Here is a 27,073-nt window from a genome sequence, read left to right as displayed (position 1 = left end):
TTATATAAAAAAAATTAATTAGAAGAAATTATAAAAAATATAATACTCTTTAGTCACCTATATGAACAAAATATTTAGGGCAGGTTCGGGGGGTGGGATGAGACACAAAATTCTCATCTCATCTCATCTCATCATTACACTTTTTTCAAATCCCCATACAAAATATAATAAACAATTTAACTTTTTCAAATCCCAATACAATAATAATACCAAAACATAATATTTTAAACACTAAAACAAAGCACAAAATTCTCATCTCACCCCCAAACCTGCCCTTAGTACTTTTATTCTTGCTTCCAAATTGGGTGCACCAGAAACAGAAAAGTTGGTACCAACCCGAACAGAGGCCATAGTCTTACACCCGTGGTGAGGTCAGAACGAAACAGAAACAGAAACAGGATGTTATGCCAGAAGTTTTCATAAATCACATCAGATCATATCAGAGTACAGAAAATCTTTAGAACAGAACAAAATCATATCACAACATAATTTATACACAAAATTTTATATTTGCTCTCTTTTTCAAAGTTTAGAAATAGAATGTAAGAAATAAGCTCATGTCTACACCAGTCACGACAGAAAATACTTTCTTTTGAAACAAAAGTCTCATGAGTAATACAGAACAAATAACTGAGGTAGTTCAAATTTATTTTCAACCAAATATATATATTTTCCAAAAAATAACCTCAGCACATTTTATTTTAATGCAAAGTCTAGCATAGGAACCCTGCTTACCTGAACTTCTTAGCTTTTTCTGAATTCCTAAAAAATGTCAAACAATAATTAATTGTCACCTATAAAATAATCACATAATTCTCGTAAATTTCCAATTAATCTCCTATTTCGATATTTAATCCTAAACTTTTATAATAACCTATTTAATTCTTCAAAATCTAAAATTTCATAACCTTAAATATCCTCATTCTCTAAATTTCTTTGATAATATTCAACATTTAAGGTAAGTACTAATAAAAATTTCGTTAAATAATAAAAAAAAATAGCTTTAATCATAATTTAAATGTTAAAAATAAAATTACACAGTTACTAAAATAATTTGCTACCAATAGTAAAGTTTGAAAATCCTATTTATTTTCTGTAAAATCTCTTATACATCTCGCATAAACCATGTAAAAACATATTTAATATCAACAAAATTTCAAATTGAAACCATCTAATAATAAGGGCAAAACTGTTATTCCATATCTAAATAATATGTAACAAAGGGTATTAATGTAATTTTATTTAATTAAACAACACATTACAAAGTTACGTAAACTCATAATAACAAAGCTACCTGAACAAAAAACTCGTACTACATAAAAGCAAAACAATGGTTTGTGAGGCAGAGGCTCACCGAGAGATTGAGAGCTCGATAACTGCGAGTTGGGCGGTTGTCCACAATGGTGAGGGTGGTGGTTACAACAGAAAAAGGGTGGCTAAACTCATGGGGCAGAAAGAGAGATTAGTGGAAGGAATGGAGTTCGGCGTGAGGTAGGTAGAGGTAGCTCACTGTGAATGGAGGAGTTGTGTGCGGTGCGGAGATGAAGGTGGCTGTCCCAGCAGCAGAGCACTGAGAGAGAAAAAAAATGACGAGTGAGAGAGAGAGGTATGAGAGCATCGAGAAGGAGACAGAGACGGTGGGCTCCTTACCGAGAGACTTACGCGTGGTGACGGCCTGGGTGGCTATTGACGGTGACACGGCTAGGCGTGGCTGAGATGCTGGACTATGGGTTCCCTTTGCGTTGCTGAGGACACACCCGAAAGGGTTGGTAGTGCAAAACTGCCGTGCTTGGAGGAGCAACCAAATGCTCTGTTTTAAGACCCAAAACAGAGGAGTTTCATTCACTCCGTAGATGGTTGTTTTCGGCACTCTGGTGGTGGTGCAGTGGTGTACGGTGGAGGAGCTGTGTAATAGCCCGCTAGAAATTCATTGGTGGAATTTCTATTGACTTTAGGAATCTCATGAAAACCCCATAAGCTTTTATGAATCGACCAATCGCATAGGTTTTAGTCTGTCAATATAGTCAGTGTTATCCCGCACTATGGTGCTAGAAATATAAGTTTTATGCGCAATATCCTATTTTCATAATTCCGGACGAAACGTCTGTTGGAAATTGTGAAATTATTTTTAGGGGCACTTCGAGGTTGAATTTCGGTATAATATTTTCACTGTAGGTTAATATGAATTTTTAGTGTTAAGTTTATGATTCACTTTTTCGGAGTGAATAGTAACCTCGATAAGCACACCAATTGCAGTATTTTAAAATCATAGTGTGGAATGTCCAAATTAGATTACAGAAGTTTTATTTGGACACTTGGTAAGATCTTAGCCACACTTAGTGAATAATATTAGACACTTGGCACCATGAGGAATGTTTGTTGAATTTGAAGGAATCAAGGTGTGAGATCATACCACTTAAGCAAAACCTTGTTTCATCTGCTCAACCAAATTGTGCCAGATCAAAGAGGGCTTCAATCCTAGTAAAACCCTAAATGGTGGGAATCCAATTGAAAGCCCAACCAAAACCCTGATTGAAACCAAAACCCTAAACGGCTTCCCAAACCCTAAAGTTGGCCTTCAAACCCTTTCTAATCCGATTTCTAGTATTGTATTTAATCACTTGATTAAGTCACTTCCACATGCTATTAATCCTTCAAATTTGTGTTAGAATATCATTATCCAACCTTGTTAACTTTGAAAAATTGATTGGGCCAAGTGATATTGGATTTGGGCTTGATAGCAACCCAAACCCTCTTTAAACCCCAAAATTTAGGCCCATTCGGTTTAGGCCCATTAAGGCCCACGAAATTGGTCACCATTAGCATTGCTTCATGGCTAAGTTTTGTACCCCCACTTGGCTGGCCAGATCTGTACAAGAAGGTCCTAGAAGGTTCTTGAAATACAAAGGTAAAAGGCCACCTCACTCTTTCACTCTTACACTCTACTTTGAGAAAAGATTTTGGACTGATTTTTATGAGAAGAAAAGGCCAACACTCAACCTTTCCTTCAGTCATATCACTTCCCATAACTTGTGTAAGAGGCTCTTCAGTCCACTTCCCACGAAAAGCAACTCTCCTTTACACTTTTCCTTCATAGAACACAAAAGACACTCTCGGACAGTTTTTCTTACCTCTTTTGAATGCCTGTTTCGAAGCTTTTTTAAGTGTTTCCTCGCAATGTTTCCTCATGAAAGTTGTTTATTTTGGAGTCTATTTTACGTGGATATCTTATTTGTTCCATTTGGAGATCATTTGATTGGTCAAAAGTTGTTTAGACCCCAGAAAGGTCATTCTGGGCGATAAACTGGAGAGTGTGTTATATTTTGGAGTTTTTGACCAAGCTAATGAATAGATCTTCGTCCGAAATTTTTATGAAGTACTGTTAACATGTGTATATGATTATTGGTTGAGGATTTGTTGTAGGATTAACAGTTTTGGTGAAATATTTTCTTAGGTCTAGAAACTTAGAAACTGGAAGAAGAAAAACAGTTTATGTTTTGAGAAATTTTAAATCTTTTATGGTTTAATCTTATTCCAATGGTTTTGATATTTTTATTGGAAGATCCTAAGCCTCTTATATACATGTTAGAATGTTATTTTGAATATATTTGATGTTAGTTTCGAAGATATGAAATTTTATGCATTGAGATATTTGGTTAGGCCAAAGTGATGATGTTCTTGGCTAAATTTATGTTTTGGGTGATGTTTAACCATGTGATCTTGAGTTTGATGCTTGGATCTATTTTAGGACACCTTTCTAAACCATGTGATGTTTTGGTTTGAAGATCACTACTTTATAAGTCATGGATCAAGAAGTTGATCAAAACAAGTTAGAAACAAAATTCTGTTTTGAACTTAGAAGAAAAACCAAAAAGTTCAAGTATGGTTTTAGTGATTTTGATGACTTTTGTTCATGATTCAAAACATGATTATTCTTAGGAATATGTTATGAGTATAGTAGAAGAAAAATTTTGGTTTAATCATGAGTTTTGAGATTTGAAAGAATTAAAAAAAAAAAATCAAAGGAAATAGCCTTTGTAAGTTTCGGCTCTATAGAGTTTTAATAGTTGTGTTTAGTTTTAAATTTTTCTGAATTGATATTTGAGCTTAGGACAAAATTTATATAAGGTATGTAAATTTTGGTGATTTTTGAAATTAGGATGCAAAATCCTTAAGTTAGGGGTAAAATGGTCATTTTTCCACATGTAGAGGGTAAAATGGTAATTTTACTCTAAATTGATATTTTTCCATATCCCTAATTGTTAGTGATTAAGTTCTAACTTTTAAAAATCACTACTTTCAGTTTCTCCTGATCGCACTTGAGTTTTGTCTCGAAGTGCGAAGATCGAGGTAAGTTAGCTTTTAACTTACTATCAGTTTAATGTATATGAGTGATAAGTAAGGGAACTAAAATGTATGTATGCATGTTATCATATGTGCCATGCCAAGTCATTACATATTTATCTATTACACATAATTTATTCTATCATGAATTATTCATCTGTTACACAAGATATTCTGTCACGTATTGCTATACATTGCTTTACATTGCAAGTATGTCATGTTAAGTTAAGTATGTCATCTATTACATGTATTTCATGTCACGTAATATTCACTGTCACATAGTACGCCATGTTAAGAAATGTTGTCTGTTATATGGTATGTCATATTACAAAATGTTGCATGTTACATGTATGCCATGTTATAAAATGTTCTTTGTTATATTTATGTCTTGAAGTATGTCATGTCTATCGTCTTAGTTCATGTATGGTTATGCTACGTCAGGACTTCTGTCTTTTATGTCACGTTCATGTTACGTCACGTTACGAAATGTCATGTATGCCAGTTAAGTTATTCATGTTAATCAGGACCCTAAGCGCTAGGATGGGGTAATATTCTAGTGGAACTCCTTTGTTCACGCTGGAGTGTCTAAATAAGTGTGAAATTTCCTGGGTTGACGAAGTACAGTCAACAAGTTGCGAATGGGGCCTAATTAGCTGGACACCGGAGCGCGCCAAGCACTAACGCCGATGGTGCCACACATTATGTTACGTGTGTGCACAACAAGTGTGGCACAAACAAATAAGTCATGGGGCCACAGCAACTGTGGAGCATGAAGTATGGGGCCACAACAACTGTGGAGCATACACTACGTGAGACACAGCAATTGTGACACATAGAATATGTGGGGCCACAACAACTGTGGAGTACGTATTAACGCACTCACAGCTGGTATAGAAACCTGTGATGTGATGCGGTAATCGACAGGGACACACGGCTCAAGGGGACCTGTGTAGCACCCATATGGTCACTTTAATGACTAAGTCTATTGAATAAGATTCCAAATTCATGCATTTTACGTTCAAGTCATGTTTCACGTTATGTTATGTTCAAGTTTACGTTCACGCAATCATGGTAATCGCATGAGACAAGAATATGTTTCAAATTCATGTTATGTTATGTTCACGTTTACGTTATGTTCCAAGTTCATATTTATGTTATGTCATGCTCAGGTTCATGTTATGTTTCAAGTTCATGTTCAAATTATGCATGTTCAGGTTCATGGTATGTTTCAAGTTTATGTTATGTTTCAAGTTCACGTTCATGCTATGTTTCAAATCCAAGTTATGTTTCACGTTCATGCTAAGCTTAAGTTTTAGTTTAAGTTATGCCAGTTATGTTATGTTGTATGTCAAGTTATGCTATGATTACTTATGATTTGATTATGCATTCATGCTTTTACTGCCATGCATGCATCATTAACCTGTGTGGAAGTTTCTTATTAACTTGCTGAGATTTGTAATCAAATCTCACTGTGGTAGTCCCAACTACCATTTCCACCGAATGGTAGATTTTGCTACAGGATCTGAAGGAGAACCGGGAATCGACCAATTGGAAACGGTCGACTAAGCGACGGTGCGACGTAGATGGTAGTACAGTAGTTACCTCAGATTACTACTTGTATTTGTGGAGTTCAATCTCTAGCACTCTTTTGATCACAACCATTTTGGACTAGTGTTGTGATCTCAGTTGTTTAGTACGTCATTATGTATGAAGTATGTTTTAAGTATTTGAAATATTTCGGTTTGGTGCATAGTATTGCTAAAGAAAAAAAAAATTTATCCGCTGCGAATATTGCATAATACTAGATACATGTTAGGAATATTGCATCTTATATGTCATGAACGGGGGCAGGTAGCCTTGTGTTACATGTCTTGATGCTTCAAATGTCCGTCCGATCCCAAGCGAAATTTGGGGGCGTCACAAGCTGGACTCCAGTGATGGTCAAGTGGAGGTGACGCACGGCGAGGTGGAGTTGCTTTCCGTGGAGATGCAATGCATGCACGGTTGCGTCGACTTCGCATGGGAGCAGCGTGTATTTTGGACGTTGCAACGGCTAGGTTGAAGAGGCTAGCAGCGGCTGCAACTTGGTGGAGGGTTCATGGAGGCTGAGCCAGAGTGTGTCAAAAGTGGTGGTCTAGTTTATGGGTGCAAAGTTGACGAGCATTGAGCCGAGAACTTGGAGAGGCAGTGAACGAAAGGGAGTTACGCTTGGGTTATGCTGCGGCTACTACTTTTCAGGAGAGGAGTAATAGTATATATATAGGCAACGGAAAAACCCTAGAGAAATGAGGGAAACGTGCGAGGTCATGCATGCCGTGGACGAGCGGAAGACCTTGGGGTGAAAAAAAATGTAGACAGAAAGAAAAAAAAATAAAACATATGGGGAAGTTAACGTGTTGAGAAAAATAATAAATAACAAAATAAATAAATAAATAAAAATTGAGCTTGATTGGATCTTGGTGCTACATTCTCCCTCCCTTAAAAAAAATTTTGTCCTCGAAATTTGCTAGTACCACAAGCAGGGCCTAATTATTTATCCGCTACAACGATTCCATGCCTACCCCATTTGTTAATCATACTGTCGAACTTAATTAATATTCCGGAATTGTCGAACCTAATATTCCAAATTCTAACCCTCCAATATTGTCGATCGTATTCTCCCATATTTTTCCTAGCCATACACGATTGCACACACTGCGCTTTTCAAGTCTAGAATATAAACCTCCATAATGCAATTAAAGACCAAATAATAAATTCCAAAATCTCCACCTAAAATAAAAACCCCAATAAATAACGAAATAAACGCTCAAACTATCACATCACTACAACCACGCTTCCGCTGCTCACTCTAACAACCGATAGTGCTAAAAACATTGAATCTCAATCATATACATCAGAAAAAAACTAACCTCCACATTTAACTAGTCCGTGCTGTTATTTTTTTTTTTTAAAGGTCACAACTAACTATAGAGGACCCCCAACATGAACATAGTAAAATCAAAAGTTCCAAGTTTAAGTCCAAAATAACCTCGATTCACAAATTTCAAATCCATAGAAAATCTACTCTCAACCAAACTTTAATATTCTAAGCTATCCTATTAGAACAGTTCCATACAAGCAAAGCTAATCTCGACTCAATTAAAAAGATTTCAAGGAGAAATAGAGTGAGGTACCTGTGATCTCATTGTTGTAGTTCTTAGCATCTTCAAATGTCAGTGCAAACACTCGGGCGGTCCCATTCTACGTTGATTATTACCCTGATTCGCTTGTTGGGAACTAGGATGTGGGTTAGGCTTCTTGTTGTCTGTTAGCAGTAAAGGGCATTCCCTGATAAGATGTCCGGTCTTACTGCATCGAAAACATGCCCCCATTAACCTTCTGCACTCTCTAGTATGTGCACGATTACAAAACTTACAGAGGCTGTTCAATTGATTTACTTGCATTTGCTTTTGCCCCGAGTTGCTCCCATCACTTCTCTTTTTCCACGGCCCTTGATCCATCACAGATTGAGCCCCTCTAGCGCAGTCCTCTTCCTTTGTTCCAGTAGTGTTGCGCTTCTTTGAAGGCACCGCTCAAATACCGTGGCCTTATTCACCAATTCTAAGAAGTTCCAGATTTGAAAGCCCACAATTCTTTCATAAATCTTTTCATTCAGCCCCTGTTCAAACTTACGAGCCTTCTTCTCCTCATCAGGGATCAAATATGCAGCACAGCGTGATAACTCGATAAATCTAGCTACGCACTGATGTACTGTCATAGCTCCTTGTACCAAATTAGCAAACTCCATAGCCTTGTCATCTCGGACTGAGGTTGGGAAAAAGTGTTCCAGAAATATTTGCTTGAAGTGCAACCAACGGACTATTTCCGTCCCTTCCGCTTCTCTGATGGTTCTTTCAAAAATCCACCATCGTTTTGCTTCTCCCGTTAGTTTGAAAGCAGAAAATAGAACCTTATGTTCGTCCATGCAATTTGTAACGCGAAGTATCTCCTTAATATCTTGGATCCAGTCTTCCGCTAAGGTTGCGTCTCCCTGACCATCGAAGGTGGGAGGATGCATTCGATTAAACTGTTCTATGGTGCATCCCCATTCATCATTTGTCGCATTCATACCCGATACACTTCTTTCCTGACGACGAGGTGGCATCCTGACAACTTGGATTATTAAAATAAAATATTACAAGAATAAAGGGTTTGTACAAAATGAGCAAATGGTGATAGTAGTAAAACAAACATAAGTGCATATAAAAAATTGTACAAGCAATAGTAGTAACTCTATATAACTCCAGACTCTAAACCTTCCATCCTATCAAAAGCCTTATATGCAGTCTACAAAACTGAACCGAACCTCAATCAACATGAACATCTCAGAATATCTATAAAAATTCCTACCCTGCAAATTCCATAAAATATCTTGTCTAACACCTGAGACTTCTAATACCCTAAATACCCATAAAAATCACCTCCTATAGCCCACAAATGTCTACACCACAACTCTGAAAATTATTTCCTCAACGTCACGATCCAGCGCCTACAGGAATTCTAAAACCTTAACTCTCATCAATCACCTCATTGTAGTATGCATAATCTCTAACCTGAAATATTCCCAAGATCATCTCGTAGTCCTCAAATTTCTATACCTCAAGTATGAAATTACTTCCTAAACCCACAGATATCTAAAATCTCAAATTTCAACCAACTCCTTATTATAGTATGCAGAATCTCAAACCTGGCTCTAATACCAACTGTAACACCCCGATCCTAGAGATCCGGAGAGTTAGCTCTTAATACTTAATATCAACTTCAATAACACAATTATGAAATCCAGAAACTTTCAAAAAAATATCAATTCATTTACTTAACCCAAAAATCTTTGTTCCTTCATAAGGACAATAAAGAAATTATCAATAACATAAATTAAAAACTCTCCAAAAAAACTCAAAAATATCATTAATTCATCAAATCAAAATAACCGAAAATAACTCAATTTACTACTACGACTCTCAAATAAGCGTTTGTACCCTCATGCACTTATTCCACTATGATCATCACACCTTGCTAAAATTTCCTACTCTTGTTCTCCAGCTGGACCATCAAAATTATCTGAAAAATATTTGGAGATAAGGGGTGAGTTATCAACAACTCAGTAAGCAGATAACATATACTAGTATGTAAACATGAGCATTTACAGAGTTCAGAATGCAGAACAAAAATATTTTCTTTCAGACTACAGTATCTGAATAATGTTTTCAAAATGCAGCGTCAGAACATGTTATAAAAAATATCAGAGCGAAAGTTCAAAAATATTCATAATCAAAATCCCTTTGGCATAGCATAAACTGAAACATCACATCTTATCTTATCATATCAGAATAAATACCATGTTTAACTCCTGTGGTAGGGTTGTGCAAACCCTGGTAGCTAACCGAGTAGAAACAAAATGTGAATCTTCCCTTTATTCATTCTCGGAGCCCCAAGTGTGCACGAAGGAAAGACCACGTAGAAAATCACTTTGTTTCCAAAGTGGGTGCACCAGAAACAGAAAAGTTAGTACCAACCCGAACAGAGGCCACAGTTTTACACCCGTGGTGAGGTCAGAAATGAACATAAATAGAAACAGAATGTTATGCCAGAGTTTTCAGAAATCACATCAGATCATATCAGAGTACAGAAAATCTTCAGAACAGAACAAAATCATATCACAACATAATTTATACACAAAATTTCATATTCGCTCTCTTTTTCAAAGTTCAGAAACAGAATGTCAAAAATAAGCTCATGTCTACACCAGCCATGACAGAAAATACTTTCTTCTGAAACAAAAGTCTCATGAGTAATGCAGAACAAATAATTGAGGTACTTCAAATTTATTTTCAACCAAATATGAATATTTTTCAAAAATCAACCTCAGCTCATTTTATTTTAATGCAAAGTCTAGTATATGAATCCCACTTACCTCAACTTCTTAGCTTTTTTAGAATTCCTCAAAAATGTCGAACAATAATTAATCGTCACCTATAAAATAATCACGAAATTTTCATAAATTTTCAATTAATCTCCTATTTCGATATTTAATCCTAATGTTTTAAAATAACCTATTTAATTCCTCAAAACCTAAAATTTCATAACCTTAAATATCCTCTTTCTCTAAATTTCTTTGATAATATTCAACATTTAAGGTAAGTACTAGTAAAAATTTCGTTAAATAATAATAAACAAATAGTTTTAATCATAATTTGAATGTTAAAAATAAAATTACACAGTTACTAAAATAATTTGCTACCAATAGTATAGTTTGAAAATCCTATTTATCTTCTGCAAAATTTCTTATACATCTCGCACAAACTATGTAAAAACAGATTTAATATCAACAAAATTTCTAATTAAAACCATATAATAATAAGGGAAAAACTGTTATTCCATATCTAAATAATATGTAACAAAGGGTATTAATGTAATTTTATTTAATTAAACGACGCATTACCAAGTTACGCAAACTCATAATAACAAAGCTACTTGAACATGAAACTCGTACTACGTAAAAGAAAAACAATGGTTTGTGAGGCAGAGGCTCACCGAGAGATTAAGAGCTCAACAGCTACGAGTTAGGCGGTTGTCTAGGGTGGTGAGGGCGGTGTTACAATAGAAAAAGGGTGGCTGAGCTCGTGGGGCAGAAAGAGAGATTAGTGGAAGGAATGGAGTTCGGCGTGAGGTAGGTAGAGGTAGCTCATCGTGAATGGAGGAGTTGCGTGCGGTGTGGAGATGAAGGTGGCTGTCCCAACGGCGGAGCACTGAGAGAGAAAAAAAATGACGAGTGAGAGAGAGAGGGATGAGAGCACCAAGAAGGAGACGGAGATAGTGGGCTCATTACCGAGAGACTTATGCACGGCGACGGCTTGGGTGGCTATCGACGGTGACATGACTAGGCGTGGTTGAGATGCTGGACTATGGGTTCCCTTTGCGTTGCGGAGGAGACGCTCAAAAGGGTTGGTAGTGCGAAACTGCCGTGCTTGGAGGAGCAACCAAATGCTCTGTTTTTCAGACCCAAAACAGTGGAGTTTCGTTCACTCTGCAGATGGTTGTTCTCAGCACTCTGATGGTGGTGCAGTGGTGTATGGCGGAGGAGCTGGACTCCAGTGATGGTCAAGTGGAGGTGACACACGACGAGGTGGAGTTGCGATCCGTGGAGATGCAATGCATGCACGGTTGCGTCGATTTCGTATGGGAGCAGCGTGTATTCTGGACGGTGCAACGGCTAGGTTCAAGAGGCTAGCAGCGGCTGCAACTTGGCGGAGGGTTGACGGAGGCTGAGCCGGAGTGTGTCAAAAGTGGTGGTCTAGTTTATGGGTGCAAAGTTGACGAGCGTTGAGCCGAGAACATGGAGAGGTAGTGAACGAAAGGGAGTTACGCTTGGGTTCTGCTGCGGCTACTACTTTTCAGTAGAGGAGTACAAGTATATATATAGGCAACGGAAAAACCCTAGAGAAATGAGGGAAACGTGCAAGGTCATGCATGCCGTGGACGAGAGGAAGACCTTGGGGTGAAAAAAAAATATAGACGGAAAGAAAAAAAAATAAAACATACGGGGAAGTTAATGTGTGAAAAAAATAACAAAATAAATAAATAAATAAAAATTGAGCTTCATTGGATCCGGGTGCTACATCATAGCTAGCATAATGGAGAGATATATATATATCCCTAATTGACATTAATTTATAATGGATTCACTCTACACATTTAACCTATCGAGTTTTTCTATTCGAATGGATACTATAAATTTTATTTATAATAGTCAAGGACGCATTTATGTGTTTTTAAAAATATATTATGTGTTTTTAAATATATTATGGTGGTCATGTAAGCTATGTTGGTGGTTTCGGCTAGATAGGTTAAACCATGTGCAGTTAGACTTTAATTAACTAACCAAGTCGATTAATTACGTATATATTACTTGTACCCCAGCTAACTAGACAATATTGTAGAAATATTTAATTGTTCATTAATTCCAGGTAGCTTTAATTAATTTGTACGTATACCTGAATGACATTGTAAAATTTAATGAAACAATGAGATACGAAATTAACTCTTTGAAAAATTATATTCTCGTGCCGATGTGTAGAGCATACTTGTAAGTAAGTGCTTAGATTAAAAGATTAAAAGAGTCCTCCAGTTTTAAAAGTAAATATATACCACAAAATGATATGGTTTGTCTAGGTATATGATATCATACTGCCTTCTGATCTGTACGTGTGGCTAATTCCGTGCATCGATCGATCTAGACATATATGCACTCAACTAGCTAGCCAGATCATCTCTTTCTCGTAATGTACGCAGTAACTACTTTTCTGGCCTCCAACCATTTCAGTACTACTTACCTATATATGCTTTTCGATCTCTTTCATGTCTCAATCCTGGACCCATTGCATGCACGCATGGTCCCTGCATGGAGTGTCCAACAATGAAAGAAAGCCAGCTAGCTAGCTAGCTAGTTCATGTACTCGGCTTTTTAATTACGTACCTCATCAGCAAGGCTTGATTTTGGCTACCAATAATTGATAAATTTTGGCAATTAGGAAAATTGGGTTCGAGATATTATACTTTCAAGTCGGTATGTACGGTTTATCATTTATATTATTTAAATAATAAGATATAATTTAGAAGATTAAAATTTTAAAACTTTTCTTTTAAATCAAATTATAACAATATGTAAGCACTTACTTTTGTTTAAAAAGAAAAAATGGAGGTTAGGCCGAGAAACCGTGTTAACAAATAAAGAACGTGAAACCTTCCAACCAATACCCACAAAGATAGAAAATGACATAATTAAACCAAGTAAAAACAGAGAAATCGCTATACAAAATCCTTAGGACCGAATGCAGAAACATCCCCCCTTATCCAATCGAAAAAGACCTTTGAGATTTGAAGGGAATTCAAATCTTTGATGCCAAACCTTACAGACCCCCTGAAGCACCAAGTCGTGCACAACCATCTGCCAAGGAGTGACACTCTCTGTATATATGCCGAACCCGTAAGTAGAGACCATCCATCTGATTAAGTAATTCCTTCCAATAATCCTTCAACTACCAGAGGCCACATCTCTTATTCCTTAGCCATTCAGTCACCAACATAGAGTCCATCTCAATTTCTACCTATTTAAGACCCAAAATCTCACAGTTCATAGACCTTGCAGCAAAGTCAAATGTAGAAATAAAAACAGTTGGTGTTAGGCCAAGATCTATTATGTTTTTACATGCATGACACTGTAGTAAGAAATACATTAATAAAAACTAACATTATTGTTCATGACTAGCGAGGTTCCTGAGCAGTTGGAGAACAACAAAGGGAACATTTGCGTGGCATGTACAAGCCCGCCAATTGTACTAAGGGCGTACCACGCGCAATTTCAAAAAGATTTTTCAATGTTTTTAAGGTGTCGCGCAGAGGAATTGGTGGTTGGAGGGCGAATGGTCTTAACGTTTCTGGGCAGAAGAAGTGAAGATCCCTCCAGCAAAGAGTGTTGTTATATTTGGGAACTTTTGGCTTTGGCACTCAATGACTTGGTCTCCAAAGTAACCTGGCTTCAGTACTTTTACGTGATACGAGTCCATTATATATGATGCATTATTGGCATAACATGACCTGAATTTTCATGGATTTTTCTTGATAAGTTTTTAATTTAGTCATACTAGAAATTTACCTCATTGCATGCTCTTGATGCTGTCGGTCCATTAATGCATGTTGACAAAATTTTTTTTTTCTTTTGATCATGTAGACCAACAGAAATATGCGGAACATGTATTAATATGAATAGAAAAATGTTATTTTTTTTAATTTTTTATCCATTTGGGGAGACGGGGTATCGAACCCAAGATCTTTATTTTGGAGGCTGGGGGTTTATGTCAATCAGGCCACAAGCCTTTGGCTAATAGAAAAATGTTATGAACTGGGAAGTAAGGACTTTTCCAGATTTGCATAAAATCTATCATTCTAAAAAATATCATGTGTTATTATATGTAGGGACTCATTGAAGAAGAAGCAATGAATTCCTTCAATATTCCTCTATACTCACCATCCCCATCAGAAGTGAAATCTGAAGTTTTAAAAGAAGGATCTTTCACCATTGATCATCTTGAGACTTCTGAAATGAATTGGACTACATATGATAGCGAACTCATGATGAACTCGCCCGATGCGTTTTTCGATGGTGGATACAATGTTGCAAAGTGCATTAGAGCTATTGTTGAGCCTTTGCTTATTAGTCATTTTGGAGATGCAATTATTGAGGAGGTTTTCTGCAAATACAGGGAAATTCTTTCTGATTGCCTTTCTAAAGAGACCAATAACTTTATCAATGTCATCGTTTCTGTAACAAAAAAAGGATGATCATGATTGATCAAGATATTGATCCATGAATTTATTGTATTGAATGTAAGATAGATCATAATCAGTACTTCAAAATAAGAGTCTATGTTCTTAGGCTCATTTGCAATGAGCAATATATTATTATGGTATACAATATTGGTGGAATGAATCGTGCAACCTCTTTTCTCTATGTAATAACCCGGCCCATGAAAGCCCAAGCCCTAAAAAACCCTTGCTTTCCTTTTAAATGTTTTTCTTCTTCCCACATCCCGATGCCTCTCGGCAGTAATCCCACCCCCTGGTATCCTTCTTCCCCAATCTCCCATCTCCCCCCCCCCTCTCTCTCTCTCTCTCTCACCCCTCCCTATGGAGCCTGCGGCCCCGTTTATGTTTTGGCGATAGTCGTGACACTAGGATGTAGACCACTTAGGTCACTCACCCTTTAGTTATTGTGACAAGTGTAAACGCTCACATATTTAAATAATGTGTACAATTATATTGTAACGGAAAATTAAAAGGGTAATCATAAAAAAAATTAACTAATAGTACCAGAGAAATCCTTGTTTGCATTCAAAACTCACATCAACTCATCTCATATAATCATTACAACTTTTCTAAATTTCCACATAAAATATAATAAATAATTCAACTTTTTCAAATCCTAAAATACATTTCCAAATTCTCAAACAAAATATAATAAATAATTTAACTTTTATTCTACTATTTACAAACCATCTCAACTCATCTCAATTCATTACTAAATCCAAACTACTCCTAAACTCATCACGATCCAAATATCCATAAGCCATATGTTTTCAAACTACAGACAAAAGAATATTACAGTCATCCAAAATTAATTCAAAGGCAAAAATAGCACTCAAATAATCTTAATCTTCACTCTCCAGGTGAAGCCAGACCTCCATATACATGCCCATCATCTGCATCAAAATATACACTTCCGTAAAGAGGACCACTATGGTGAAATTTCGCAAACTCTCAGTGAGTGAAACTAAGTCTAACACCCAAAATACATACAAGTAAAAAAATGGGATATTATGCAAAGAGAAAATACAAAAAATATAAAAAATAAAATATTTGGCATTTGCAATTTAACTAACTCATGTATACACCCATTCTTTTGCCCGAGATATTACCTGCCCAAAAATCACGTTTTTTTTTTTAAAACATCTATTTTATTAAGGTATCTCCTATGGACCATCCACACACTCTGGCTCATTTCGTCACTCTACAGGTAATGTATGTGTGTGTGATTTTGTAACAAGTAATGACAAGTCTCGTGCTCGACGAGTTCGTGGCCAAACATCCTATAGCCTTCACCAGCAGAGAGGCAACGATATCGACTCCAGAGTGTTACCATCTCGCATGAGCCCATTGTTGGCTAGCGACAACCCAAGGGATGTCACTCAGTTTTATGCGCTCTCGATTGACCATAAGAGCTCCACCGAAATAATGTCTCATCTTGGCTTGGGGTCATGATATGCACACATCGGCAAAAAGCTTTGACACAAAAACCAACAGTTTTACAAATTATAGCTTACAAACCCAAAATCAGAGTTTAATGACAAAATTATCAACATTTGGTACCAATTATAATGTAGCAAAAAATGTAGCAGTTAATACATAAGTGACACAATAAATGCAATATTTATTATGACAAGTACAACATTTCAACAGCACATCCAATTTGAACATGACAACCAAACTACAATTTCAGCCGCAATGCATCATAGGGGACCACGGTCACTACACAGTTTGACAACCAACTACAATTTCATACCCAACGCTTCATAGGGGCCCTCGTCCACCACACGGATTTGTTGTTATCTTAAGGGTCAGTCCGAGGATCACCTATAGTGCATAGGTAAACTTCTGGAGGATCGAAGCATCCTAAGCTCAGCAACTGGTGTTGAGATAATGAGTAAGAAGTTGAGAGGGAGGTGGCTGGGTGCTCGGTTGAGGTGGTGGTGGTGGCTGGCACAACTGGGGGTTCATGACAATGACTCACTGAGGGGGAGAGAGATGGGGGCTGTTTTAGGCATGGGGGAGGAGGGGTGGAAGAACCCCGATGACATGATTGTGTGGTCAGTGGATGCGATGGCAGTGCCCGCGGCAGAGTAGCAACTTATAAGGTTAAAGGGAGAGAAAGTGAGCGCAAGAAAGGGAGGAGGGAGAACTGATGGGGAAGTGAGGCCGAGGGGGAAATGAGCTCATTGTGGGTGGTGCAACATGGCAGAGTGGCAACAACGGCTAGGGTTTTCGAACCTAAAATTATCTAGCCCTTACGAGGATGGAAAAGAGAGAGTATAGGGTGTGAGTGGCAGTCAAAGGGTGAGCTAGAGGTTGGGATCTAAAAAGGTGTGTGCATGTTGAGACATTAGAGAGAGAGAGAGAGAGAGAGAGAGTTAGGAAAGGAGGCAGTGGTCAAGAGGGTCAGTGACAGTGAGACCGCTGAAGGTGAAGAAGATGTGATCAGAGGGGTGGGTGTTGGACACCCCATCACGGGTGATACACGACTTATTCGGATTGGCTAGAGGTGAAATGGTCAGAGGCGGTAGAGGAAGAGTAGAGTCGTTGGGTGCACATCGATCTTAGAGCTCCAGGCTGCAACAAGGGAATCACGAGTGGGAAAAGGATGGTGTGGGAGGAAGGGGGAAGGGGGAAGGGGGGCGAGAGAGAGAGAGAGAGAGGGAGGGGGATTTAGGGTTTTCCCTAAAGCCAAAACGACGTCATTTTTTTTTTTGGGGAGCGGGCTTATGAGAAACGTTGGGTTTCATCAAGGCCTTGGGCCGACGGGTTGGTCCTTGAGGGCTTTTACATCAGGGCCTCACATCCTCCCTCCGAAATTGCTAAGTTTCATCCATTAAGAACTTAAAAACTCCAACTTAAAAGATGTGACATGACACTTGTTCAATATAATATACATGCGTACAATACCCAAACAAGTATGGGTATTTCTCTCTCATATATACTTCTCACTCCCAGGTAAAATCTCAAGCTGTTGAATCTCTCTACGAAACCTTCACCAGAGGTATTGTCTTGGACCTTAACTTATGTTCCTTCCCATCCAAAATATATGTTGGAGCTTCCTAATACATAAGGTTAGGCTGAAGTTGGATACTATCGGGATCGACCATTCGGGGTTCTTGCTGTTTGGAGCTCTTCCTTAAGGAGTAATGCAATCCTATAAGCCAATGTGCTAATCTTCTCCATTATTTGAAAAGGTCCAACATATCTCGAACTGAGCTTCTCTTTCTTGCCAAAATGTTTAACCACCTTCATGGGTGATACCTTGAGATACACTCATTCGCCTTCCTCAAAGGCCAAGGCCCTCCTCCTTGTATTGACATAACTCTTTAGATAGCTCTAAGCTGTAGCCATCTTGTCTTGTATGACTTTGACTTGCTCCTTCATTTCCTGGATTAGTTTATGTCCAACGAGTATACTTTCACCAACTTCATCTCAGTATCGTTGTGACCTACACCTCTTCCCATAAAGTGCCTTGTAAGGTGCCATCTAAATAGAAGCTTCGAAACTATTTTTTTAGGCAAACACTATGAGAGGTAGGTGATACTCCTAGCTATCCTTAAGTTCTAGGACGCAAGACCTTAACATATCTTCTAGGGTTAGGATAGTCTGCTTTTATTAACTGTCTTTCTGAGGGTGATATGTGCTATTGAACTTTAATTTTGTGCCCATTGTAGCTTGTAAGCTGTTCCGAAAATGTGATGTAAACTTGGATCCCAATTGGATACAATGGTCTTGGGTACCCTGTGTAGTCTTACTATCTCTTTTACGTATAACCGGGTCAACTTACCCAATGTATCTGTATTGGTGACATGCAGAATATGGGCACGCTTGGTCAAACGATCTATAATCACCCATACTGAATTTTTTAAACTTGGAGTTCTTGGCAGGAGAACTATGAAGTCCATAGCAATGTCGTTCGACTTTCATTCCTATATTGGTAGAGGCTGTAAGTTTCTAGTTGGTTTATAGTGCTTTACTTTTTCTTGTTGACAAGTAGGTCACCTCTCAACAGACATGGCTATATCTCTCTTCATTCCTCCCACTAGAAACCTTTCTTTAGATCCCGGTACATTTTCATACTTCCTGGATGTACCAAGTAGGGTGCAGCATGGGCCTCTGCAAGTATCTTCTCCATGAACTATGGATCCTTAGGGATCACTCTTCGATTCTTGTACAATAAAGTACCATCACTACTGAGACTGTAATGCATGAGCCTTATCGATTTCCTAACCCTTCGCCAAATATCCAACATTTTTGGGTCTTTTCTCTTTTGGGTCTTCAATTCATCAAGGTCTATGACTTTCACTATCTGCATGAAGGCAATGAAACTCTTCCTGTTGAGAACTTTTCACCAACAATCTCCTCATCCCAAAGAGGAGGGAATCTAACCCTGATGACTCTACTTCATACACCATCTAATTGTCCCGACTCAGTGCATCAACAACCAAGTTAGCCTTTCCTAGATGTTACTTAATGTCGCACTGATAGTTGCTGATTACCTCCATTCACCTCCTTTGTTGCATGTTGAGATTCTTCTGAGTGAAGAGATGCTTTAGGCTCTTTTGGTCTGTGTAGATCTCACATGCTACCCTGTAGAGATAATGGTCCAAGAATTTTAGGGTAAAGAATACAGTAACTAGCTCCAAGTCATGCGTCGAGTAGTTTCTTTCATAAACCTTTAGTCGGTGCAATGCATATGCCACAACTCACCCTCTTGCATAAAGATACATCCTAAAGCAAACTTGGACACATCGCTAAAAATGACCATCAGTTTATGTGGCTGTTAATGCCAACATAAAGGTCATGGTTAGTCTTTTCTTCAGTTCATGGAAGCTCCTCTCACACTCTTTAGTCCAAATAAAATTTGCATTTTTTCTAGTTAAGTATGTGAGTTGCCCAGAAAGTTTGGAGAATCCTTCCACCAACGTCCAACAATAATCAGCAAGTCCAAACAAGCTTCTACCCTTGTGCACCATTGTAGGACATGGCAAGTCTATTATTGTCTCAATCTTGCTGGGGGTCGAAAGCCATGCCATCCTGGGAGATTACATGCACGAGAAACTTGACTTCACTAAGCCAAAGTTCTGTAAGTCTGAGTTTTGCATACAATTGGTGCTCCTGCAAGTTCCCTAGTACTAGTCATAGGTGGTTCATATGTTCCTCTAGGTCTCGAGAATACACTAAAATTTCATTGATGAAAACCACCATGAAAGAATCCTAAAAGGGCCATAAACGCTGTAGGTGCATTGGCCAAACTAAAAGGCATTACTCTAAACTCATAGCTCTCGTCATAAACTTTTGGGGTGACCTTGAACTGCTATCCTCTCCAGTGTAGGTCTTTCTCTTCTGACCCATTGGAGAGGTGACCAAGCTACCGTGTTCATGTTTTGCTATAGAGACCATTTACACCATCCTCTGAAAATTTGAATATGAGGACAGGCATCCTGCGCATGAACTTGCGATTACAGCCCTTCCTAAAAGCCTTCGACTCGCATCTCCTTAGTGGCTATGAGATGTGTCGCGAATTTCACAAGCTCCATAAACTTCCTTGCATACTGCTCCACAGACATACTATCTTGGACCAGACTAGCAAATTCTCCAGCCTTTTGTCGTTTCACGGTGTTCGGGGAGAAATGATCATCAAACTCTTGTTTGAATCGCTACCAAGACATGGCTTCTATGGACCCTAATTCCATTTCAAGAAGCTGCCTCTTTATCTCCCACCATATCACAACTTCTCTTAGAAACAAATAACCCACTAGATTTGTGATCCATCTACCTGCTCTGATTGGTCTTTCATTGCCAGGAAATCTAGGGGACCAATAGGTCAGGTAAGGTTCATTCCGCGATTGTTGCCAGAAATTTTACTAAAGGAACTCGGTCATGCGGTTCAGTGCTCTCGCAATGGCATAATTCCATCACCTTGTGGCAGGTCATCTTCAAGGGCTTGGTCATAGGGTTTGTCTTGGAAAAATCTTGGTTGTACCATTGTCTTACTTGCCAAAAGTCCAACCTCATTACCTCTAAACATTTTCTTCACCTTCAAATTTCAAGCTTAATACCTCAAGATTGAAGTCTAGAACTCTCGTATCGTACCTAAGTGACTTATGGATTTATCGAGAGCCGTACCAGAGAAATGTAAACTCATCACAATCAAAATATCCATAAGCCACAAGTCTCCAAACCATAGATAAAAATATTACATTCATCCATAATGAATTCAAAGCCAAAAATAACAATCAAATACATAGGGGAAAATATTCCTAATCTTCACTCCTCAGGCAAAGCTAGACCTCCATACATGTACCCATACTCTGCATCAAAATCTATGGTTCCATGGAGTGGAACCGTAGGTGGGACCACCGCGGTGACATTTCACAAAATCTCAATACGTGAAATTAAGTCTAGCACCCAAAATACACGCAAGAGGAAAAAGAGAAACTATGCAAAGAGAAAATACAAAAAGTGTGATATTTTTTATTTACAATTTATTAAAGTAGTGTATACACCTATTCTTTCACCCGAGATATTGTACAGCCAAAAATGACGTTTTCTTTCTGCAAAACTTCCATTTTATGAAGGTATCTACCATGGTCTTGTTTCGTTAACAACCGTGAGTGTAAGTTTGTAACAAGCAATGCCTAGTTCTAAGCACAATGCATTTGTGGCCAAGCATCCTCTAGCCTCCACTAGCAGAGTCAACAACTTTCACTCGAGAGCGTTACCGTCTCACTCAAGGCCGTTGTTAAAAGGCACCAACCAGGAGATATCACTCAGTTTTATGCACTCCCGAGTGACCAGTGGAGATCCACCGAGTTAATGCCCCATCTTGGCTTAGGGTCATGATATGAAAGTTTTGAATTTCATACCATACTAGCATGTACGGTCCAAATATACTATACCAGAGCAATAGCCGATACAAGAGAGGGTTAGGTTTCGTTTCGAATTAAATATCGGCCGTATTGGGTTGTTTCGACCGATATTGGCCAGTATTCTAGATTTCGACCAAAATATACATTTCGCCCGGTATGTTTTAGGAGCAGAATAATTTATGGCATCTTTATAATTTAACTAAAAATGCAAGACATTTTCGTAAAAGTATAATTAGGGTTATCCTTCTAGTTAGGCTGTGGTTTGTCTGACAAAATCTAGATCTAAGACACGCAACGCATGGGTGTGTGTGTTCGTGTGTGTCGTTGGGATAGAGGGTCAGAGAGAGAGAGAGAAAGAGTGAGGGAGGAGCCAAGAGGGAGGTGGTTGGGTGGCCAGCCGAGGTGGTGGTGATGGTTGGCGATACTGGGGGCTTGACAATGAGCCACTAAGAGGCTTAAAGGGAGATAAAGAGAGAGTGAGAAAGGGACGAGTGAGAACTGAGGGGGAAGTGTGCCTGAAGGTGGAAAAGAAAGAGTGTGGGCATGTGAGTGGCGGTCGGAAGGCAAGCTAAAGGTGGGGATCTATGGCGGTGTATGCATGTGCCTAGGTGGTAGAGGGTGGCAATAGAGACCCTAACTGAGGGAAACAAAGGATGAGGGGCAGAGAGAGAGAAATAGAGAGTTAGGAGAGGAGGGAGAGGCCGAGAGAGTCTGAGAGAGTCTGAGAGAGTGAGCCTACTAGAGCTTAAGAGTGGACTCGGATTTGTGAGAGGTGTAGTGGTCAAAGGCAACACTGGAGGAGTTGAGCTCGATGAGGCATGGTGTGCAGAGCTCACGAGTTGGGGCAAGGGAGTCACAGGTGTGAAGGGGATGACATAGGAGGAAGGGAGAGAGAGAGAGAAAGAGAAAGAGGGAGAAGTGAAAGATAAGGGGAGGGGGATTTAAGGTTTTGCCTACTACTAATATGATGTCATTTTTTTTGGGGATGGGGGGGAAGGGGTATGAGAAAAGGGCTAGGCTTCTCCAAGACCTTGGACTGACGTGCTAAGCCCTGAAGGCTTCTACAACAGGAACTCACACTCCCCCACTCTCTCTCTCCCTCCCTCCCTCTCTCTCTCTCTCTCTCTCACACACACACACACACACTCTCACTCTCACTTTGTTCTATGATTCTATGTTTCTGTTGGACGCATCATGCCATCGCCTTTTGTCCAGAGTTCTCATTTTTGCTTGCCTTCGGTGAGCCATCTCTCCTCTACCATCTCTTTCTCCAGCTTGTCGGCCTCTCCCTCTCTCAATCGTTCCCTCTCTCCATTGTAATCCTCATATCGTCCGATCTAATGTTGTCTTCAGCGTCTTTGATCCTTCCCCCTCTCTTTTTTCTAAGGCTCAAATTGTTAGAGTTTAAAACCCTAACTTCATCTGTGCTTGGTTTCACTTTGACCACTATTGCACACCTCGCTGCTGCTCATCACAAACTTTTCCTCCTCTGTCGTCTCTCACTTTCTCCCCCTTCCCCCTCTATCTATACCAGTCTTTGCCACTCTCATTTTCTCTCTATCTCCATCAATCTTTGCCCCTCTCATTCTCTCTCTATCTTCGTTTCACACACTCTCTTGCACTCCCTCTCTTAGGCCACTGGCTACCCTTTTATTCCTTCCATCCTGATTTCCCACCCCACTCTTACTCTCGATTCCTCTCTCTCTCTCTCCACGACACACGCACACACTTTCTCTCACTACCCGAGACACCACACCACCACCCAAGGGACCACCACACTACTAGCTTACGAGAATAACCACAGGAAGTAGTGAAGCTTTGGACGTCGGCAAACATTTAGAGATTTTCCTCTCTGTGTTGTAACTGGCTCTTTAACTATGCTTATTATATAATGTTGTTGGATTTATGAGCTGTGTTGAATTGTGAACTTGTTGTTGATACTCTGTTGTGTGTGACGTGGCCAAGAGCCCTTGTGAATTGTGCAAACTTTATGAAATTATTTTTTTCAAATCTAAAGATATAGGTACTACAAACTATTGAAAATTATATCTTTATTTGATGGTGTAGGATGTGAACAAGTTATGTTGACAATATGTTGGGTAGAGTAGCTTGTATTTAAGCTAACTACTGTTAGGATTTTGATGGATGTTAGCGATTCTGGGTTTGCTGGAAGTAAGGAGATGAGCATTTAAATATATCTTGTCAAGCTGAGTTTATAGGTGCTCTTTCACCCATTCCTGCATTCATGATTTCCATCTCTCCTACTCTCTCTGTTTGTGATTGGTAGTTGATGAGTGAGTTCGTGCTTATTGTGTTGGCATAGATCAGGTACCCTATTTACAATGGTACATATGATCACTTTCTCAAGAACTAGATGTATAATCTTTGTTTTACTGATCATAAGGCTCGTGAAACACATGTGGTACTTCAGGATCATATATGGTTCACTTACATTGCCAACAAGTCTTATATATCAACCATTTAATATTCTAGTTGCATGCCCATTTTTGCTCACATTGAAAAAGAGATATAATTGGAAGAAGTTTTGGCGCATCACGTAGGGCTTCCCCATCTAGTTCCAGTCGTTCCTAGGTTTTCCACACCATCACTTAGACAAATTTCAGTCTGATCCCCTCTTGATTTGTCTCTCTCCCTCTCTTAGATAGCATAAATGCAAGCGTTACAATAGGTTTATTATTATGATGTGTTCCTACAATAAAACTAATAGAAAATAGATGTTTGGATGCCAAAAAATTATTTTAGGGCTTTATGGTGACATGTTTGATGATGAAAATTGAGAGGAATCAAATGTTTGGGCTTGATACTTTTTTTTGGAGGTTAATCACATGATTATTTGGAAAAATTATATTAAAATTGAGAGAAATCAAACTACTCTCTGGGTACGTAAAGGAGGTAGGGCAATAATGTGCAGTCATTGTCACAAGTCTCAAGATGGAAAGTGTCATCAAGCCTCGCTCTCATGCTATAGTTGGACGAGCTGGACATTACGCTATAGACTACCTTCAGGCAATTCAAGTACAGAGGATCGACTCTATTGGAGGGCAGGGAGACCAAATATAGGTTATACAAGCGAGAGTGTACGCCCTAACTCCAGGGTAAGATGATGAAGATGCCATACTCAAGATGTAGGTGACATCATAGGTACAAAACCTCAACCTTAATTAACTAGATGGTAATTTTAGGAACATAGTCATAAGGTTTGATTTTGTTCAATTATTTCAAGGCGAGTTTGGATGTTCGAGTACTATGTGAGGACTTGATTTTACTCGGGTGCGTGCCAACAATTCGTGTCTACTACATTTGCTAGAACAAGAGGCCTTTCAACGGAGCCAATGCAATCCAATATGCGACGATACTTATCTTCTTCAATGTGACATCAGCTAAGTATTTGCCACCATAGTAGATCTTGGAAAATAAACTTGTGGAAAATGGACAAATATGTTGTAATGAGACAAATATTTTGAGGACAATAATTAATATCACAAAAAAATTAATATTTCCGCAATTAGTCCTAAATCCAAAACAAAATCAATAGTAAATAGTTAGTAAGATTAATTCATAATATAATAAAAGATAATAAATAATCAATAGACTTGCTCGTAGGACTAGCATAGATTCCACTTACTTTGATCAATAAATTTTTTAACAATCGTTTGAGTGAGTTTATATCTCTTTTTTCCTTTTTTTTTTCTTTTCATATTGCTCACTATCCCCATTTCACTTTCTACCTCTCCCAATCTCACTAATTGAGTGAGATTGCCTAGAATTACTTTATTTTACATTCTCGTTTATGGTATCACAGCCACTCTAAGATGAACGTCTTTTTTTTTTTCCTTCTTCTTCTAATGGTCTCCACTACCTCCTTTGTATCATCAAGCTCTTCCTTCCAAACATCACCCCTCAACCTGTAGAGTTTGGTAACTATCAAACTTACAAAAGATAATTACCTTCTTTGGCGTGCCTAGATTTTGCCTAACCTACGTGGCCAACAACTCTTCGACCATGTGGATGGCACTATTTCTAGCCCTCCCTGTCTCCTAACTAAAGAAGGTGATCTTACACCAACCCTCAATCCAACATAACTACAATGGAAAAATTAGGATCAAGTGATCCTTGGGGCTCTCATGTCATCAATCTCGAAGTCCATCATCACACACGTGGTCGGACTTGAGACCTCTAGAGAGGTATGGTGTGCCCTCGAGCACATAAACTCCAATCATGCCCCAGCCTATGTCCTGACCATCCAACTTCAATTGTCTACTTTGAAGAAAGGCAATATGTCCTTGTTGGATTACAATAAAAAAGTAAAGAGTGATGCCGATACTTTTGCTACAATCGGTGAACCACTATGGGATTATGAGATTCTAACCTATCTGCTGGCTTGGCTAGAAAACTCCTACAATGTCAAAGTCACCTTTATCTCCACTCGAGTGGATCAGTTCTCTCTAGATGATGCTTTTGCTCATATCTTAAACTTTAAACTTCGCCTTGACCTGCAAAATGCGGCAATTGATATCTCCATTGGCTCTACCAACATGGCTACTCGGAATGATCATAATCGTGGCTGTGGGAGAGGTCCCAACCATCGTTCCTCACCATATGATCGTGGTCGTGGTTGTGGTCATCGCGGACGTGGACTTGGACGTGGCTCTCACTCTCAACCCTTCTATTCCCGTCTAGTTTGTCAAGTATGTGGCAAAACTGTCCACACTACCATTCAATGTTATCATCGCCTTGATCTCTCCTACCAAGGCTCACAACTGAACATGCAAGCCTTTACTGCTCAACCTCAATCTCAAAGCGATCTCAATTGGTACACAGACACTGGAGCCACTAATCACCTCACTAATGATTTCCAAAATTTGAATCTTGGTACAGAACCATTCCACGGAATGGACACTATTCAAGCCGGGGACGGCACATGTTTGCTTATTAAGCATATTGATTCTACCTGCCTCTCTCTACCCTATTCTAATTTTAAATTAAATTCAGTTTTACATGTACCTCATATCAAGAAAAATCTTATTTATGTTAGTCAGTTCACAGCTCACAGTTGACAACAATGTTGTCATTGAATTTCATGCCGGGTATTTTTCTGTGAAGGACGAATGCACCCAGAAGCTCGTGTTCTATGGTAAAACTTGAAGCTGGACTCTACCCTTTCCATCTCACATGTCCACCATCACTCGTTCATCTCTCCAAGCTCTTTCTTGTCAGCGTGTTCCTTTGGATATATGGCATTCTCGTCTTCGCCATGCGTCATACAAGACAATCAAGCATCTTGCCTCTACTACTTTACTTCCTGTCTCCTCAAATAAATGACCAATTGTCTATAATTCATGTCAACCAAGTAAAAGTCATAGGCTTCCCTTTAAACCTTCGAATAGAGTTTATACTGGTCCTTTAGATTTAATATTCTTAGATGTATA

At 38.8% G+C, this 27,073-nt stretch overlaps 2 protein-coding genes across 2 annotated transcripts; one reads left to right on the top strand and one right to left on the bottom strand.

Annotated features, from left to right (window-relative positions):
- Positions 1 to 7,843: 7,843 nt before the first annotated feature.
- On the bottom strand, positions 7,844 to 8,452 carry LOC108999316. Its single transcript, XM_018976203.1, has one exon. The coding sequence runs from the start codon at positions 8,450 to 8,452 to the stop codon at positions 7,844 to 7,846; it is 609 nt and encodes a 202-aa protein (XP_018831748.1).
- A 2,964-nt stretch (positions 8,453 to 11,416) lies between these two features.
- Positions 11,417 to 14,724, top strand: LOC118349878 (salicylate carboxymethyltransferase-like). Its single transcript, XM_035695810.1, has 4 exons — positions 11,417 to 11,587; positions 12,556 to 12,584; positions 13,652 to 13,910; positions 14,359 to 14,724. The coding sequence occupies exons 1-4, from the start codon at positions 11,417 to 11,419 to the stop codon at positions 14,722 to 14,724; spliced, it is 825 nt and encodes a 274-aa protein (XP_035551703.1).
- Positions 14,725 to 27,073: the final 12,349 nt, after the last annotated feature.

The sequence above is a fragment of the Juglans regia genome, chromosome 11 (assembly GCF_001411555.2).
Source record: "Juglans regia cultivar Chandler chromosome 11, Walnut 2.0, whole genome shotgun sequence".
In the NCBI taxonomy this organism is placed as follows: Eukaryota; Viridiplantae; Streptophyta; class Magnoliopsida; order Fagales; family Juglandaceae; genus Juglans; species Juglans regia.
Note: the sequence above shows the minus strand (reverse complement) of the source record. Positions and strands in the feature narration are given on the sequence as shown.